The sequence below is a fragment of the Pteropus alecto genome, unplaced genomic scaffold (genome assembly GCF_000325575.1).
Source record: "Pteropus alecto unplaced genomic scaffold, ASM32557v1 scaffold106, whole genome shotgun sequence".
Taxonomy (NCBI): Eukaryota; Metazoa; Chordata; class Mammalia; order Chiroptera; family Pteropodidae; genus Pteropus; species Pteropus alecto.
The window spans coordinates 673,069-692,133 of record NW_006442103.1 but is presented as its reverse complement, the minus strand read 5'-3'; the positions used below and the strand labels follow the sequence as shown (position 1 = coordinate 692,133).

At 43.0% G+C, this 19,065-nt stretch overlaps 1 protein-coding gene and 1 non-coding gene across 8 annotated transcripts in view; one reads left to right on the top strand and one right to left on the bottom strand.

Annotated features, from left to right (window-relative positions):
* The first annotated feature begins 448 nt into the window (after positions 1-448).
* CARMIL1 (capping protein regulator and myosin 1 linker 1) overlaps positions 449-19,065 on the top strand; it is a 262,767-nt gene continuing 244,150 nt past the window's right edge. For 6 of the 7 annotated variants that reach the window (XM_015595507.2, XM_015595506.2, XM_015595504.2 and 3 more), the window contains exons 1-2: positions 450-971; positions 4,160-4,257. In XM_015595507.2, the coding sequence (XP_015450993.1) occupies positions 932-971; positions 4,160-4,257 (138 nt within the window). In that variant the 5' untranslated portion in view covers positions 450-931. Of the gene's footprint in view, positions 972-4,159; positions 4,258-19,065 lie in introns of all 7 variants that reach the window. The other variant, XM_025052169.1, reaches the window with a different exon arrangement.
* LOC112469168 lies at positions 12,530-12,632 on the bottom strand. The gene has a single exon (XR_003042490.1). It is a non-coding gene; the product is annotated as a U6 spliceosomal RNA (small nuclear RNA).

Below are 19,065 nucleotides of genomic sequence, written 5' to 3'. Positions count from 1 at the left end.
TGGTGAAACGACATGTCACAGGGAGGGCTGAACAAGGAGAATGCGTAAAAGAGTCCCAGAAAGATCTGGTTTTCGTATAGACGGGTCTGTAGAATCTGCGTTAATCTTCAGCCTCACAGCCCCTGGCCCTGCTCCCAGCTCTCCTTCCCTGCAGCCAGCAGAGGGCTCCCGTGCTCCCGCACTCCCTCCGCAGACGCAGGGCTTAGGCGCTAGGTGAGGCAGGCTGTGACCAAGGGCCGAGCCCGCTGCCGCCGCGGCCCCGGCAGCGTCACCCCGGGATGTGCCCCGCACTGGGAACAAGAACCCGGGCGCCGAAGCCGCCGGGGACGAAGCAGGAGCCGCTCTCGCGAGGCGGGGAGGAGACGCTGGGGGAGGAGAAGGGGAGGAGAGGGGAGGGGGGAGGACGAGGGGGAGGAAAAGGAGGAGAGAAGGAGAGGAGGAGGGCCGGAGCTGCCCCGCCCAGCGGAGCCGCGGGAGCGCGGGGATCTCCAGCCCCCGCTGCACGCTCTCCCCGCCCCTCCCACGCCTTCCGCTGGCACCTGGGGCTGTAGGTGCGCGCGGATCGGGAGGAGTTTCCGCGGCCGCAGCAGCGGCGGGAGCCTGGAGCCGAAACGCAGCTGCAGCAGAGGCTCAACCCGAGCAGCCGCGGGAGCCGAAGCAGGGTCCTGCCGGCTCTCCGTCCTTCTGTCCGTCGGTCGGTTGGCCGCGGAAGCTGCGAGGAGGCGTCATGTAGCCTCAGCAGCAAGCCCACTGCGGATTTGCAACTATTTATTTATTTAGGCGGGGTGGGGGTGCGGTGAAACTGTCTCTCCGCTCCACCTTCTCGCCTCCTCCCATTTGCACGCTGCATCTGCCCCTAAAAAGCCGAGGGATTCGGGGAGGGCGGGGCCGTGGATCAGAGAGGGACTTACGGTCGCCGCACGGAGGAGCCATGGCTGAGGAGAGCGCCGAGGTACCCCGTGAACTGTCAGGTAGGAGCCGCGCGCGTGGGGTTCCCTGCCTCTGCGCTCCTCGCCCCCGCCGTGCTGCCCACCCCGGCCGGGGTCCCACAGGTCCCGCGGAGTCCCGGGCCCCGGCTCCGAGTGCGGTTAGGCTGGTTACCGGGGGCGCCAGGAAGTTTGCTCCCCTCTGACCGCGTGAAAAGCCAAGTCCAGAGAGACTGGCGTGGGGGGAATTGGGCGCCCCGGCGCTGCCTCCCGCCGTGACTAGGGCTTCGAGGTTGGCGGTAGGAGGGTGCTGCCTGGGTCTCGGGAGTTGCGTAGGCAAGGAGAACCCTTACAGCAGCTGGCCCACTGCCCCCAGCTCAGGGAAGTCTGGGGAAGTCCAGCACAGGACGCGGGCGAGCGCGCAGTAGGTGGTCTCTGGCACGTGTAACCCCCTGCCCTCCTGGGAAAATCCCAGACCTGAGGTGCCCCGCTGACATGCAGACTCGAGGATGGGGCGCTGGTCTGGTATTAGGAATGAGACTGGCAAGGCGTGGCTTCGCTTAGCCATCTGGGAGCGAAAGGGTTACAGGACTGACGCAAACTCGGGCCAGGAAATTGAGGGTTAATGATAAAAGCTGTATTTTAATAATAATTAACCTTACCTGTTCTTTAAACCCTGGATCTCCTAGGGAACTTGTGTGGGGTACCCAATGCAAGGTGACCCATTGTTTGAGCCCCTTGAGGTTATTTTGGGGGGTGGGTGGGGCTGGATTTTATGCCTTGAGGTTTAACTTAATTTTGTGGAGGGTTAAGATGGCAGAGCTAAAATGAGGTGAGGGGACAGTGTTCTGGAAACCTAGTGTTTAAGCTTGTGTGTGTATGCGCTTGTGTGTAGCATGTTGTAACAAGGTATGTGTGTCTGCGTGTGTTTTGAGCCCCCGTGGCCTATATTCCTTGCTGTCCCATCCTTGCCACACTGCACGGGCCTACAGCTCAGTAAGATGGTGAATGGTTTTGACTAGACGAAGTTCTCACCGCCCCTTCATCTGCTTCTGAGGAATTTGCCCCCTGTTCCTCCTTTTAGCCACAGTACTTTGTAGGAGTTTGTGCTTCTCCATTAGTGACTGTAAACTCAGCAGGTGAAACCTGATGGACATAAGCTGTTGCTAGGTTTGTATGGAAGCTTCTGCTTTTGTTGAATTGAAAGGAAAACCAATTAAGTATTTACCCGAATTTAGGGTATGAAGTAGCTCCCTTCTCCCCCCTTGTATCCTGGGTCTCCTTCCTCTCCTCTCTCTTTTCAACCCTGTGGAGACCCCTCCTCAGATAAGCATCAACTGCGTTTGCTGGATGGAGTGACTGGTCCGTCCGGTTTGGGGAGGTTGAAGCCTTTCCAACCCCCTACCCGGAAGAGGAAACACGCCCAGAGCTCTGAGCTGCCTGGAGGTCCTGAAAAAGAGAGATTAGGGGAGGGCTTGTTTAACTGGCCAGGGGATAAGGATAACTAAGAGTGTGGCAGATTTTTCAATTAGTTGTCCTGAGCCTGGTAGTGAAAAGTGTAGGTAATTACTTAGGTCTAACTAGGAGAAAGGGTGATGAAAGATGGGGTGGAAATAAGGTGCCTGGTTTGTATTGATGTTTCTGAAAATAAATACTTTGATATATTTTAAAGTTGAATTTAGCCCTTATCTAGAAATAGAATTTTTATGTTTATTGAGTCTTGCCCATTTCACATGGTTTTCAACCAAATGACACATGCTTTTGGGATATGCCCAATCTGATTTTTCTGAGCCTTTAACTGGTCCAATTAGTGTGAGATAGGGGAAATTCCCGCACTCACTTTTCTCTTAATTTCAAGTTCTCATGAGAGTTCTACTCTGATCAATTCAAAATGGCAAACATATGAAGAGCCTCAATGTATTCCCTTAAGGCAGCCCATGAAGGCATTTAAAAATGTACTGTGTATCTTTCTGATTATGAAAGTAATACAGACTTTTTATTAAAAAATTTAAGTGCAGAGAAGAATGAGAATATGTTACCCATATGCCCACTCAGAGATAGCTACTTCTAATTTTTTGGTATGTAATTTTTTAGTTTCTTGCCATGTGTATATATTCTTAAGTCAGTTTCAGTTATAACCAGGAAGAGAATAGGAAAAGGACATCCCAGGAAAGAATAATATATACAGAATCCTGGGTGTATAGAGGATGAAGATGACAGAGATGATTGAATCTCTAGGTATGTGCTGAGAAGCTGAAAAAATGTGAAAGACATTCACAAACCTTGAATGACTTGCTTCAAGGTTTGAATTCATCCAGAAATGACTGCAGCTTATAGACCAAGAGTGACATGGTCAGGCTGCGGTTTTGGAAGGGTCACTTTGATTATGGAGGGGACAGGGGCCTGAGAGGTTAGAAGCTGTGGACTTAGTAAGAGATTCTGACACCCTGAATGCAAGGTCAAGCCCTCAGAGGTCAAGAGCTGACCCAGGAGAGTAAGTGACTGGCTTCCTATCTGAGAGAAGTTGGAGATAGTGACCAGAGGAGGAGAAGGAAAATGAGTTTGGTTTGGAACCTGTCCAGTTTGGGGTCGTCATGGGATTCCCAGGAAGACCTTCCTGCCACTGTCCAAATTCTCAGGTCTTCCTGTGTCTCTCTATCCCCCTGTTCCATTGCCTTTTCACCACTCTTTGGAAGTGTTGTGCTGTGATGAATTTGGAAGAACAGATGGCCAGGAGCACTTTTTGCTGTCTACATTCGTCAGCTTAGTTCTGAGTCTTTTCCCTATATCCTAACCTTCATGTCAAGGCACTCACAGAAAATGATAATGTCTGTGTTCTGGCACTGGGGGCCAGGGGTAACTATCCAAGGAGTTTGTGAATTCCTTTTGTGCTTATGGTCTGCATGCAATGTAGTGTTGGATAATACTACCCAACAGTACTCCGCTTTGTTTTCTTGTGTGTGTATCCTATTTACCCAGCAGGATTATGTCATGCCTTGCATGGACTAGTTTTATGTCATATACTTTTATTTTTGAGCACACAGTATGAGGCCCAAAATAGGTGTCCATTAAATACTTGCTGATTGATAACTATCAGGCTTGTTAAAACAAGCAAATAATAAAAGGACAGCAACAACAGTAAAAATAACCAAAAATACTCCTCCAAATGCTTTCTCTGCCCTAAAGCTTTTTTCTTATTTATAAAATATAATGAAACTATTTCCTTCTTTCAGAAAACATAAAGGATGTTGTTGGCAGAAAGATAAAAATTGGAGTGAAGAAGAAAATAAAATTGGAAGTTAAGGGAGACAAAGTTGAAAACAAGGTGTTGGTAAGTATTCTTGTTTTTTAAGAAAATGGTTGGAAATGAAAGTGTTTTTCTCTTACATTAATTTGATTGCTTAATTTTCATGCAGTACTAGTTCTGTTTTATATTTTGTTCAAAAGTTCTAAATTAATTGGAGTATTTGTTTATTGAAAGGTAAAAGTAGAATTTAATTTTACAATTATATTTCTTAAAGTTGTAAAAGTAGCCTATCTTTAGATCATTTCCTAGAGCCTGTTTTTGTTTAAGCAAAGTTTGATGTTAAATGGACCTTATTATTTTTGTTGTGGCTGATTTATGATTTTATTTGTGAGGATTCAGGGAGAAGTTAAAAAAATTCATTTCCTGTCAGTTTAATGATTTAGTTAAATTTTCCCAAATATATTCACGTTCATCTTAACGGGTGATGATCTGAGAGTGTGAAGAAAACATTTGTCCTTTCATGTTGGTTATGGTGTTTCGGAGGCAAACGCCTGCTGGAGGCAGTGTCTGTGGGTGCTGAGATTGAACTTGGGGTTCCGTCCAGTCTGCGAGAGGAGTTGCTGGAATGGCTGAAGGATTGGACCTTGCTGGGCATCGAGTTGTTAGGCAGTTGCCATGACGGAATTTCTTCATAGAGATGAAAAGTTTTTTGTGGTATTTTAATGGTTTCTAGGTTGAGATTGTAGTAAACCTAAATTTAAGCTTAGGTGAATATATCTTGTTTTTATTTTTTGGTGGAGAGAATTCTCTGTTTATCTTTTATCATTGGGAATTTTTAAACATATGAAAAAGTAGAGACTAGTATAATGAACCTTGTGTACTTTTCATCTAGCTTTGATAATTTTTGATGTTTTGCCAATACTGTTTTATCTATTTCCCCACAGGGTTCCCCGGCCCCGCCCCTGCCCCAAGTGTATTTTAAAACAAATCTCAAGCATATGTCATTGAAAGAGAATATTTTTAATATTCTGTTTCTTTAATTGAAGTTGCTCAGAATTTGAAGTGTCTTTTTGATAACATCTGTCTCGAGAATCTTTAAAAGTATCTGCTTGCCTTTCCCTGTAGATATAAAGATTAGGCTGTTGATGGATGAATTCTATTTCTCTATGCTCTGTACAAGTCAGGATGGCAGAGAAATTGAAGTGGGAAAACTTGAGTGACTTTTGGGCCTCAACAAAATGTGTTGATGTAGATTGAATAATTAAGGTCATCCATAGCAGTGGTGAGTGGTGCCATTGTTCTATTTTATTTGGCTTTAATAAAGAGTAAGTTTCCTAAAAGTACATTTTACTTAATGGTGTTTAACCATAGAATTCTGGTATTTTTTGGAGATGGTCGTGTAGAAAGACGAACTTTTGTTTCTGCCATTTGTTGTTTTACATGCTTAAAGTAAATATTCACAAGGTGGACCCACTTTTATACAAATTAAATGCCAGGTAATGTTTGCCACAATAGTCTAACATGGAACATGGTGTTATTTTGTATGAACGCTTTCATCACACTAAGAATAAACCCAGGTCGTAGTAAAATTTGCAAAGGTAAATTTTAAAGACAAATTTTAATATCCACTATAATAATATTAGGTTAGCTCCATTTAAAAATAGTTTTGATTAGTACTTAATATAAAGATTTTTTTGGCTCATCTTAAAATTAGCTGGAGTCTGTTAAAGTTCTAACCAAATTATGAGTTTATTTGAATTTAAGCAATTATCTCCCCAAATCTGGAATCTGAGCAGTTTCTAGTAGCTTGGTGTAAACTTGTTTTGGCTATTCCTTACTTGCATGGGTAGGAATTATTAATAGAAATATTCAGGGTCAGACAAGCTTCAAGTTTGAGCAGATGGTTTATGAATTTACCTTTAAATTGTGGATTTTGGAGTTTCTGAATTTTGAGAAATTTAATTACTTAAATTAAAACATTGGAGGATCTCTTTATAATTTGCATTTCCGGCTTTCCTTTGGCTCTCAGTTTACTAAGATAGGTTATAAATGAGTTGGCTCATACTTTCAACACATCTTTTTTGAATTTTATTTCTTGTTCCCTTCCCCCAGTGCCCATGCTTTATGTCTTTTCTTCTTATCAAGGAGTGTGTTATATGTTACTTATTCTCTTTATAGTTTGAGATTTTATACCTTTTCTAGCTTATCTTTTGTAGAAAGTTTATCTTCATCTTCCATCTTCTCATGGCCATAATAGCTAATAATCATTGAACATTGATCAAGTGTTAGGCCCTCAGCTGAACCACTTAATTATACATTTCCTTATTCGATCCCACAGGAACTCTATGAGGTAGGCACTATTTATATCTCTATTTGAGGAAACTGAGATTTAGAGAGGCTAAAGGAACTTGTTGATCCATCTAGTTAATGACAGAGCTGGGATTTGAACCCAGATTTGCCTCAGAGCGTATCTGCTTCACCATTATGCTCAAAATAAAAAGAAACATTCTTTTGTTGGTTGTTCAGTGTTTGCAAACTTTCAACCAGTGATTGGGGAGAGTTGGATCTTAGAGGGATCAGTAATCTCTGTGTTTATTTGATTTTATTTGATTTATATATTAACTTGTTCCATACTTATTGAGTGCCTACTGTGTACTAAACACATAGTATGTACAGGGTGCCCGTAGATTCTGCCTTCATGGGACTCAGAGCTCACAGTCTAGTGGGAGGTAAACATGTCTTCAGGCAGTGCTTGAGGTGTGCTCTGAGCAGGGTGACTGGGGCTGTGACAGCACTTAAGAAGGGCCCTAATTCAGGCCTGAGGGTCCGGGAAGACTTCCAGAAGAAAGTGAGATATAAGCTGACACTCAATGGATGAGTCAGAGTTAGCCAAGGAATAGAGACACGCTCTGAATAAAAGGAACAGAATATGCCTAGAAGCCAGAGGAAGCATAGCGTGTTAGGAAACATACTAGGTACGGCTGGAGCAAGTTGTGTACAGTGGAGAATGCCAGGCATAGAGATGATTCCTTTCCTTGTAATCGCCAAATCAGGTGAAAGTTGGGACTGATTAGAGAGGCGGCTACTTATCACCTGTTTCTAATAATATTTACATGAACTTTATCCTCACTCCTCTCGGAAGGCAGTAGAGCTCAGTGGTTTAGGACTTGGACCTTGGTGTCACACCTGGTTCACACTGTGGCTCAGCCACTTTATAACAACATTAAGCCTCAATGCCTTTCTTTAATGAAAGATGTTATAACAGTATCTGTTTGTAAATGGTTGCTTTGAAGATTAACTGGGATATATTTAAATACTGCTTAGCACAGTGCCTAGCATATGATAAACACCCAACAGATAAAGCAAAAGGAACCAAAGGGTCCTGTATTCTATTTTCTCAGTGGCACAGAAAATGCCCAATCCTGATGCCCAGGTATCCATGGCTTTCATTGAGAGTTTGAGCTCAGTTCACCATGAGGCCAAGAACGTTTATTTGTAGTTTGTGGCACCTATTTAGCAGGATGGGGTGTACCTGACTAGATCCAGAATCCCTAAGGTATGCTTTGGTCACATGAAATCAGAGATACTGTGGTGCTCAGCAGGGTGAGTGTTCTAGGGTCAAATACGTTTGTCCGTCAGGGTGTTAAAGAGAAATTGGTTTACTGCATGGCTTTCCAGAGCCATTAATATACCTGTGTGCATGGTAGAGTTCTAAGGATGAGGTCAACGATGCTGTCTTTCACAGACTTATTTGTCCTGAGACCTTAATGACCGTAAGTTGGGAAACTGGGATGGAGCAGGCTCAAGCTAGTGTCTTTTGGGACAGTTTAAAGAGAAACTGGACCAGGCTGAAACAGGCCACCCGCCGTGAGGAGTGCTTACCGAAAAGCGGCCCGTCAGCCCTGTGCTTTTTATCTAAGTGATAGGTAGGTGTGCTGGAGTCCACACACTGGCAACGTGTTATCTGTTGCCGTAATACCTTCCTCTGTCGTCTTTAGGGAATGTCATTAGGAAGTGATTCTGTGTTTCTTAGACTCTTATTCCATTCTCCCACTTGCTAATTGAATCTTTACCCAGTTTTGGCTGTAGCTGGACTTTTAAAAATGTATTTTAATTTATGTATTCATTTTAAATTAAAACTTTAATTTTTAGATAATTATAGATTTATAGGCAGTTATAAAAAATAATACAGAAATATCTTTGTACCCTTTATCCAGTTTCCCATATGTTCCAGAATTATATAGTACAATGTTACAAGCAGGGTGCTGACATTGATCCTGTGAAACGCAGCACACTTCCATCATCATGGGGGTCCCTTAATTGCTTTTCACAGCCTCACACTCTCACCCATCACTCTCTGACCCCTGGTAGCTATTAATCTGCTCTTCATTTCTGTAATTTTGTTACTTCAAAAATGTATATAAGTGTAATAACACAATACATGCCACAGTCCATAGTATGGATGTGCCACAGCCTGTGTACCCACCCATGATGGACTTGTGGGCTGTTTCTAGTTTTTGGCCATTAGGAATAACTGATGAAAGTATTTAGTTACAGGCTTTTGTGTGAACATAAGTCTTCATGTCTCCCTGGTCAGTGCTAACGAGTGCAATTGTGGGTTTGCACTGGAATTGCCTTAGATTTCCTAAGAAGCTGTCAAGTTGTTTTCCAGAGTGTCTATACTCTGCAGTCCTACCAGCAGTGTATGAGGGATCCAGTCTCCCCAAATCCTTGGCAGCATTTGATATTACTTGGACTTTTTAAAAGTACTAATGGTTGAAAGAAAAATATTGTTAGGAGGAAGCAAGGTCCCTGGTGACCTCCTCCTGCCCATGCTTCTGCCTTTGCTTGTCTGGGGGCAGGCATATGACCTGTTTCTCCAAGGTGGTGGCTCTGGAGTGTATGGAGGATCCATTCTTGGTCTCAGCGTTGTTTGTTCTGTTTCGTTTTGGAATTTGGGTTATATCATCTTTGCCAACCCTGTGATCCCCCACACCCCTCATAAAATGCACTGGAAATGTGATTTCCTTCTTTTTAGACTGAGCAGGCAGGGGAAAGGACATGCACATTTAATTGTGTCAGTTTGTTTACCTGTTCCCTTTAAAACAATTCACAATTTTTCATTTATTTTCTAATTGAAAAGTTAACCTGGAATCTCTTTGACATATTTTATTTTGTTTGGCTATTTATTTATAACTTTTAAGCATCTTAATTAGGCTTGATTGGAACAACCGTAAGTAAACTTTGAAAATATTGAAAAGTGTAAGAATATTATTTTGGGTAATGTGCATCCTTAAAATATTTGATGGCAGTGCTGTCTTTTGTTAACTCAAAATATAAACTCAATTATTACCTGTTCGTTTAAAAAAATACATTAAAAATGGACTGTCACCTAAGTTTTGTAAGCATTTGGCCCACTTAAATCATGAATTGCTTTAAATCTCAGATGTTCTCTGATGTGGAAGGCATTGTTCTTTTACATCAGCCATGTTCATTTCGCATGACCAGTTTGTTTAATCTTTTCCTAATTCCCTGTTCTCTAATAACTAACTTGACTCAGCAGCACGACCTGTGGCATTGCCATTTCTCAGAGAAATAGCCACTCTGGAATCTGTTTTGTAGCTACTTTTGGTGACATCAACCTTGGCCCATGGTTTCAGACATTTTTTGAAAACCAGTAGTACCCTTTTAAAACACATAATTTTCCATGGAACTCATAAAGTAGTGATATTTTAAGAGTATATTTTGTAAGCTTATAGTTAAAGCCAAAATGGTATAAACCCAATCAGTGATGTCAGTGAGGCTGTTTTGATGAACATAAATTAGAAATAGAAGGGAGATTGGATTTGTTTTGGCTACATAGGATAGAGACGCTCCCCATTCACCAGTTAAGTGGTACAAATATCACCCTTTTAAAAACAGCTAGTTTTGTAATCCTAGGATGCTTTCCACATAGAGATGGCTGGAGAAGCTTTATTCTGAGTTCTGTACAAAAATGGGTTATCCTGACAGCACAGCTTCCCTCATTGTTGATCTCCGATATGTTAAATGTGATGTAACACATCAAATCATGTGTTTGTGTTTTATTCCAGTAAAACACAATTAAAATTGATGTAAGAATGAAATTCACATCAGATATTTGTAGATTGCAGTGGATTCTGGATCACACTGTTGGAAAATCATTGTTCTGGCCTCTGGGCTTCATTCTCTCTGCGGAGGCTCTTGTACTGGTTGTGGGTAATTTGAACAGATCTCTTTGTGGTACCTCTTGGAGTCTTAGCTTTTAAGGATCACTTACAATTCAGTGCATAGGTAATTTTCAGAGCACCTGGGTGAAGTTACATGACTTAAAAAATCAGCAACAACATTGAAACTATCTTCAGGAGTGGGTATCGGAGAGCATCAAGTTTTGCTAAGGGTCCTAGCAGAAGTTCTGGGAGATTCAAAATGAATTCATATTTGAATGCTTCAGAATTTATCCCACCTCAAAACTGGAGTCGGCTCCCATTGATATTGCTTAGATGTTGGTGGCAGGCTCTGGCTCTGGGCATGTATTTCCAAGTCGCAGTTCTGGCCAACTTGAACTTGTTACCTGAGTTGCATTTACATTCTGCTCGCTCTTCTTCAGCTGCCCCAGTTTCTTCTGTAGTTAGGTGGGTCAAATGACCTTGGGCAAGAAGCTGTGGAACATACACCAGCCCTGGTGTAACTTTTCATTGTTCTTGAAAAGATACTCTTTTCCAGCCTCTGGGATTTAGCCACCCTGAGGACAGGGCATTGAGGTAACAGCCTGGGGAGGGGGAGGGGGAGGGGGAGGAGGAGGAGCAGGAGCAAGAGCAGGAGGAGAGGGATAAGAGGGAGTATTGTGAAAGGAGCCTTGAGGACATGGAGGAGCCAGGATATCTAACCAAAATGTGGAATGAACAGGGAGAACTTTTTTGTGTGTGGTTATAAAGCAGTTACAGAGAAAACAAAGACTTTAGTAAAGGGTTGCTGTAGCACCTTTATGTTTCATTTAATTGGAAACACTGTTAATAGTTACTGTTAAAATAGACTGACAAATGCAACTAAAATTTGATGAAGGCTAGATTTTTTTTCCTCCCCAAATCCTCCTCCCCTTTCTAAAATGCTTGTCTTTTAATAGAATATAATTTGGATTGGTGTATAAGAGGCATATTGATGTCTAAATTTTTGTTATGAATTTGTCTCTTGCTCTCTTGCTGTCTCTCCCACTTTCTCCAAACTCTTTGAGAAAAGAGGGGTAAAGTAAAGGAGAGAAAAGAATGATGCTTGGGGTGGGATGTGTGTGTCTACATAAAACAGTCTGTTCACTTTCATCCACTGGGTCCTTTTCCTCATCTTTGTCTTTGGGGAGAGAGTTTTTCTTTTTGAAAATATCATCTCTTGCTAACCCTTAGCCCACAGGTGTCTTGGTCTCTCTAGATGTGGGTAGGTGCACAGCAGGTCCCCTTAGAGGTTGAAGCAGGGACCTACAAATGCCCTGAGCTGTTCTTAGAGTATTTTCAGTCTGTGGCAAGGGTTAGAGATGAATGTGCATAGTTCCTGCTCAGGGGACATTGATGGGCATTGACCGAGAGTGGTAGGCATGTCCTCCAGATGGGACTTGGTGTGGACAGACTGACTTGAGCTAATTCTGGGGCAGTTACTGAGCTCTTGCCTTCCTTGATTGCTGCCTAGAGGATTTTTGGCTGGAGGACTCTTGGTGACTATCTAACCATGCATTCTGGCCCATGAGAAGTTTCTTCTATAGCATTCCTGGTAGCTGGTATCCACTTTTTGCTTCACTATTTTCATGATGGGAAAAGCGAGAGTCTCAGAAAGCCCTTTCTTAGTTTGGGCTGGAATTTGCTTCTCAGTTACTTTTCTGTGTTCGTTCTAGTGTGGTGTCTACTGGATGTCACAGAACAGTTTTGCTCTCTTCTACTTATGAGTGTGGGTCAAATATTTGAAGCTGGTTTTCAGGTTTTCCTGGGCCTTTTAGTCATCAGGCTGGTTATGTTCATCTTCTGCAGTCTCACTTCAGAGACTGTTGCTTTCAGACTTTCCACTGCTCTGATCACCTTGGTTTGGAATCATCCTACTTTATCGCTGAGCCTTTTAAACTGTAGGTGTTTTAGGATCACAGATGTTTGGCAAACTGTGTTATACTGAACTAAGCAGACTTTCTCCATGTCTTTAATGGGCTCCTGGAGATAGTGCCTCTTGAAGCAGGGCTGTGGTCTGTGGCATCACAGAGCCTTTCCTCCAGATTATGTAGGAAGCACTGATCAGGTGTAGTCGACCAGGTGAAGAGTGCAAGCAACATGTTGCATGGGCATTGGAAACGTCCTTTTTAGAAAATATGGAATGCTTCACTAATTTACGTGCTGTCCTTGTGCAGAGGCTGTGCTAGTCTTTTCTGTATCTTTCCAATTTTTTTATGTGTTGCCGAAGAAAGCACTTGGAAAAATTTTCTTTTTGTTTTTTTCTTGTTTTTTAAATTTCAAAAGTATCCATGCTATTTGCAGTACTAAAAAATTATATAAGAAAACAAAACTGAAGCATCACCTAGTCCTATTAATTCAGATGTGTTTGGAAAAAATATCAGTATTTTCCAGATTTTTCTATGCTAACATATAAAATATATGATATACTTTTTAAATGGAATTATGAATACTATTTTGTAACCTACTTTTAAAACAATAATTAAGGTCAAAGGTTTCTATGACAATAATACATAAGTTTTGAATTTCTGCATGGTACCCCATTAATCCACTATAAATTATATACCATAATTTATCTAACACTTATTGTGAGATATTCAGGTTGCTTCCAATATTTTGCCTTATAAATGTGTACATCCTCATTTATTACTCCTAGATAAATTCCTGGAAGTGGAATTGCTGCCTGACAAGCATTTTTTAAAGGATGTATTTTTCAACCTGATTGTTGTTCAGGAAGTCTCAATAGAGAATACCCATCAATTTTAGTGTGTGTGTGTGTGTGTGTGTGTGTGTGTGTGTTTTAAATCTACTTAGCAGAATGGCTTGTTCTCTTTGTTAAAGTTCTTATATTTCTTAGGCCAGTGCTCCCTGGACCTTGGCTTTATAGGCAAACCTTTTTCTTGCAATTTAGGGCCTTTGACAGGTCTGCCTGTGTGTGTATATACTGTCTTCCACAGCCTGTTTGCAGATGTGGGGAGGTCTTGTGGCTCTTGTGTTTCCTAGGGACTGCAAATGGAATTGCGGAGTCATAGCCCTTGACTGCCGCTGTCTTGGCTTTTGCTGAATCAGCTATAGTCTTTTCCTTGGCTGCATCCTAGCTGGGTGTGATACTGTGTTACATGATTTTGGTCTTTGATTTTTGCTCTTATCGTGGGACTTTCTAACCTTGGGTCCTTGAATGCACTGATGAAAGGTTGTTGAGCAGATTTGCAAATGATAAGGCACATAGCACTTTCATTAGACAAAATGTAGTTAAGAGGACCCCTAAGCTAATAAGCATGTACAGCTAGTCCTGTGTCTTAGAAGATATTTTGGTATCAAATAAAAAGAGACATTACTTCTCCTTCCAGAGAGTGCTGAAGGCAGTTTACTTCACCTGTATAGCTGCCACTAAATCCCTTCAGTTGCAAGGTCCTTCCCCGCTCTGCTGCAGCAGTGGGGCGGTCCTTACCTCTTATCCTACTTCCCTTCCCCTGGCTCCCCACCCTGGGAGGGGCGTGTCCAGGTGCTATGGACTTGGGGCTCCCCTTCTAGGACCAGCTTCTGATGGAGCCCTTCCTCCTTGCTGAGTCCCCCACGTGTTCAGCCTGAACTCTCTCCTCCTAAGCTGCCACGTGCACCGTGCTGGTCGTGGTGTCTTCCCTTCTCAGACTGGCTGGTAGGTAGGAGGGGGTTCCTCAGGGACTCCCTGTGTGCTGCTTCAGAAAACAAGCACATAGGACCCCTTCTATTTCTACATTCCTAGTCACTTTGTGGAACAGACAACGAAAAACAAGAGAAAGCAGATGTTGGGAATGTCCTGTGATTTCTGAAGTTTTGCAGGGCTCTTTCAACAGAGTCTCTCTGCTGTTTGATTCCGGACTCTCCTCCCCTGCGGGGCCCAGTGACACTGTTGTGTTGACTCTGAGCTGAAGTCTGGCAAATGGAAGTCTGGGCTGGTTGGTAAGGTGTTATTGCTGGGCATTTTTTGTTTCCCGAATCCAACTGTCCTAAATTGGTTGTCACTAGCAACCAAGCAAAGATGGCATCTTACTGCCAGGGCAGCAGAAGGAAACTGAGACCTGGAGGGAAGCCCCTGTGCTTGCTTTCCGGCTCGGTTGTAAACAGACCAGTCTGGCACTGGGAGCACCCCAGCTCCTTTTCTTTAAATCACTGTGGGCCAATCTCTATTCTTTGCCTCCATTCTTGGCATAATGTTGCAGTTTGGGGACACTTTTTGTACAGCATTGTACACTGAATCCCTGGTACTCCTTGTGCTGATGAAAATCAGAACCAGCCAGCAGAACATGACTCGGTTCAGTACTTGCCTTGTTTGGGTGCTTTCATTTGAGTCTCTTGGCCATGCTCCTTATCAGGAGCATTATCCCCTCAAAGTTGATCATCATCTATGAAGTGCTGGGATGTTTCCTTGCCAGTGGTTTGCCCCCCTTGAAAAATTTTTGGAGTTTAAACAGCCCTGAACTCTCTCCCAGTTTGCACTCCTTCCTCTAAGTGATCTCTGTGGGGAATGTGCGGGGCTGTCTGTGTTTGGTATTGCTTTCTCTTTCTCATCAAGGATGCAGGAAGTTGGTCTCTCTCTTTTCCAGTGTTGCCTGTTAGCAGAGCATCTGGAGCACAGGGGAAGCTATTAGCACCTTGTCACTTAGAGTTTCTTAAGCATTGTCCCATTTGTGTGTTCTTGCTGTGGAGATTTAATGAAAGTGGCATCTGTCTTTACATCTGACATATGCTGGTTGTCCATGGAACAGAACAAGTGTTGTCAGCAGTGCTGGATGTGCAGGCAGCCTTCACACTCAGCTCCTTGTTGTCTGGCGCTGTGTTTTCTGGAATCGCCAGCTCTCTGTCCATCAGAGTTGGGCTCTACGTTTTAATATTATGGAGGGCGATGCTTGTGGTATAGTTAGCCTTGAATTCAGGGATGGCTTTTATTTTTTTAATGTCTTCACAGACATTTTATACTTCCCAATCTTTTAGTATCTTTCTCTATGTTATCGGATCTGTCTGTCTGGGTTCGAATCCTGAAACTGCTGGTGGTCGCTGCCTAACTATGGACAAGAGACTTAACTTCTCTGTGCCTCACTTTCCTCATCTGTGAAGTAGGCATAGTAATCGAACTTACTTCATAGATTTAGATTTGTTTTGAAAGTGAAATGAGATATTACACATGCAATATTTTAAATACTGTCTGGCATTAGTAAAGCATCAGTAAATCTTAGCAATTGTTACTGCTTTGAGGGGGTTTTCAGTGGATGGTGCTAAATGCTTTGATTATAAGAATCTGATTATATATGCCTGGTCACAGATTATTTGGGTATATTTTATATAAATATTGTAAAAGAAGTACCTTAAGATTACATTTCTTCCTGGCCCTGCGCGAGATACTCGTTTCGATGTGTTTTTCTGCTCGGAGCCAATTTAAACCAGTATCCGCTATCTACAGAAATGGGTTTAGGAGTTTTGCACCGTGCTGCTCTTGAAGAGGGTGCATTGTTTTTGAAAAATTTTCTTTTAAGAAAGAGTTTAAGGTCGGTGTTGAGAACTGTGTCTCTGAAGACAGTACTGTGCCTTTTTTTTACTGTGGGTATCTTATTTTCATCTTTTCATGGCAAATCCAGATGTGTTCGGAAATATGCTCAACCCCCTCTTTCACTTCCAGGTTAATCAGATTTAAAACGAAAAGCAAAAAATAAAAACCAGTAGCTGGCTCCTGTTCATACCGCAGGGTTGTGCTGGCTCCTTTGGGGGAGTGTGTCTGCCCTCGGTGCCTCAGATCCAAGCTTCCTCTTGGATTTCAGTTATGGTTGTGCTTGTAGTATGGTGAGCGGCACCTTTGGGGCTCAGTGTCCCATGGAGCTGTGCTTTTCCACACACGAGGATTCCTGGGCAGGTTGGATTCTTAATTCTATGTGGTGCTGAATTCTCACCTTCTAAACAACCTATAGATCAGGGTTTCTCAGTGTCAGCACTGTTGACATTTTGGACCAGATAATTCTTTGTCGTAGGGGCTGCCCGTGCATTATAGGATGTCGAGTAGCATCCCTGGCTTCTATCTACCAAATGCTAGCAGCATCACCCCCCTCTCCCAGTTGTGATAATTAAAAATGTCTGCAGACATTGTCATCTGTTCTCCGGGTGGCAAAATTGCCCCTAGTTAAGAACTACTGATTTAGATGAGTGGGCCCCAAAATATCAGAGAGAAGATATGTACTTAGTCATACTTAGCTTGTAAAGTTATAGCTAAGTCTGAAATTTACAGTTCTATAATATAAGTATGGTTAATTTACCTCAAAATCTATGTGCTTTTAAAAATACTTATTTTTGAAGTATGTAGATATATATTTATATATAACAATACCAGATTGCACCAAATAGAAGTTTTTCTTCTTTAAGGTACCTAATAGGTTTGACCAGTGGTTCTTGATGATAGCAGCAACCTTAGCATCACCTGGGAACTTGTTAGAAGTGCAAATTTTTGAGGTCCCTCCAGAGCTACTGAATCACAAACTCTGGATGAGGGGCCCAGTGATCTGTTTTAACCAGCCCTTCAAATGATCCTGATGCACATTGAAATTTGAGAAACACTGATTTAGATTGTTAAGCACCAGTTAGAGACCTGTAGAATAAGCCTTACTGAGAAATCATTACCCACCATATACAGAACTTTGAAACTTTTACTAGCCTAGTTAAGGTAGATGTCTGCTAGTCGTAGTGGCCCCTCTGAGAACCTGCTGTCCACAACTTCCTTTGGAGGGTTTCCTTTCTTCAACCTCCCTGTACTTGCTGCTGGAAACCCCACACCTAGGCCAAGTGGTTGAACTCGGGGTGGTGGTGCCTGATACCTCAGGTAAGCTTCTGTAGGCCAGCTAGCAGCCTCTGCCTCAACAACTGTGCCCCACAGGGCTGATCTGTTTTGGACAGAGTCTTCTTCTTCATAGAAGTTTGAGATGTAGAGACACAAAAACGAGAAGCACAGGCACGGGACAAGCCCTGGGTAAGCAGCCATAGAGTGTGAAGGGGCTGTTACTGAGCCAATTGTGGCTGGAACAGTAGATGCAGAAAGAGCTTGACAGCACTGGATGGCTGCTTTGGAAAGGGGGACCCCTAAAGTCGAGTTGAGTGAATCCAGCTATTTAATAGACCTGGGAACAGTATTTCTCAATTTTCTACAAGACCCACTGGGCAGCTGCTGATGGGGTTTCCTGTGTCACTTGCTCACCTTTCACTCACTTCTCTAGGTGTCTTCTTGTTAGATCATCATGACCTCAGGCTACTGACTGATTCTCCTCGCCTGGAAGAGCCCAACAAATGTATCCTTATTTGAGGAGACAGTGGTCTCTGCAGACCAGTTTCATGGCCAGCTGCTTCTGTAAAGCAGAGATTCTCAGCCTGGCTGTGCCTCAGAATCATAGGGTAGCTCCTGCCTCTTTATTTAGAAGCATTCTCCACCCAGTATCCTGATGTACATGAAGCCAGCATTACACGAGAGATGGGAGATGGAAACTGTTCAGGTCAGTGTGTTATGTTGACTTTTCTGAAAGAATCCTGCAGAGGGCATGTTTCAGAAAACCTCAGACCTTTCTTCACTTCCTGAGATCAGACCAAAGAGGCGCTAGCTCATTGTATTCATCCCTGGACCTATATTGTTTTGACCCCAAATGACTTTTTCTCTTAATATTTCCTATTAAGGCCCCTCAGTATCATCTCTTTTAAGGGAAGTGCTAAGAACTAGATTTGTAAAAAACATTGGAAATACAGGCAATAGAGTGTTGAAATCAGCTTTGTGAATCATTTTCTAAAAATTTGGTGGGTGTAAAGAACTTTTTTTCCAGTTCGAATTATTTTCATTGACCGTTTTGTTAGTGCCTCTGTTATCCTTCCAGGCACCCTTTCCTCTCTCTCTTTCCTATTCAAACCTGGGAAAGAATGCAAGTACCTTCAAGCTGCAGATCCACTGGGTCCTGTCACACAATTCACTCTACAGAATGTTTAACCTTGTTGCTCAGATGGTTGGCTAAGTTCCATCAGGGTAACGGATGCTGGGAATGTAGGCCAGTGCTTGTTTTCAAGGCTGGTTTAAAAGATTTGGAGCCTGACCGAGAGCATAATCAGTTTGTTCCTTTTCTCAAACTGATATTCTTGAGGAGGCTGTAAACTCTTTGAGAGCCCGAGACTCTTTCCTTACTGTACTTTTATACCAAGCCCCCTACTTCTAATAGTGATCTTTTCATGGTGTATGCAGAATATTTGTTTAGTAAATGACCCAGGCCTGGATTACAAATCTTAAGCCCAGACCGGTTTTATCAGGGGCCTGGTAAGCCTCTACTTAGTGGCCTTATCTGATGTAGCCCATCTTTAATTTAGCTTTGTGCAGGATGCAGGGATCGATACCAGTGAGGCAAGGAGAGAGGGAGAGTGGCCCACGGCAGACGCTTGAACTGAACTCCGCTTTGGTCAGAATTACTAGCGCAGTCGTGAAAGCCACGGCATGCTCCCTGACCGCTTCATTTGAGCTCTGCTCCCCATTACACCCAGTTCCTAACCCAGGAGATCAGGGATGCTTAAGGAGAGAGGTGGTAATGTCTCACTGTTGTGTTACTGTGCAGTGTTCATGCCACTGTCTCAGGAATGTGAACCCTTGTGCAAATGAGTCACTTCTGTTTCCCTTTCT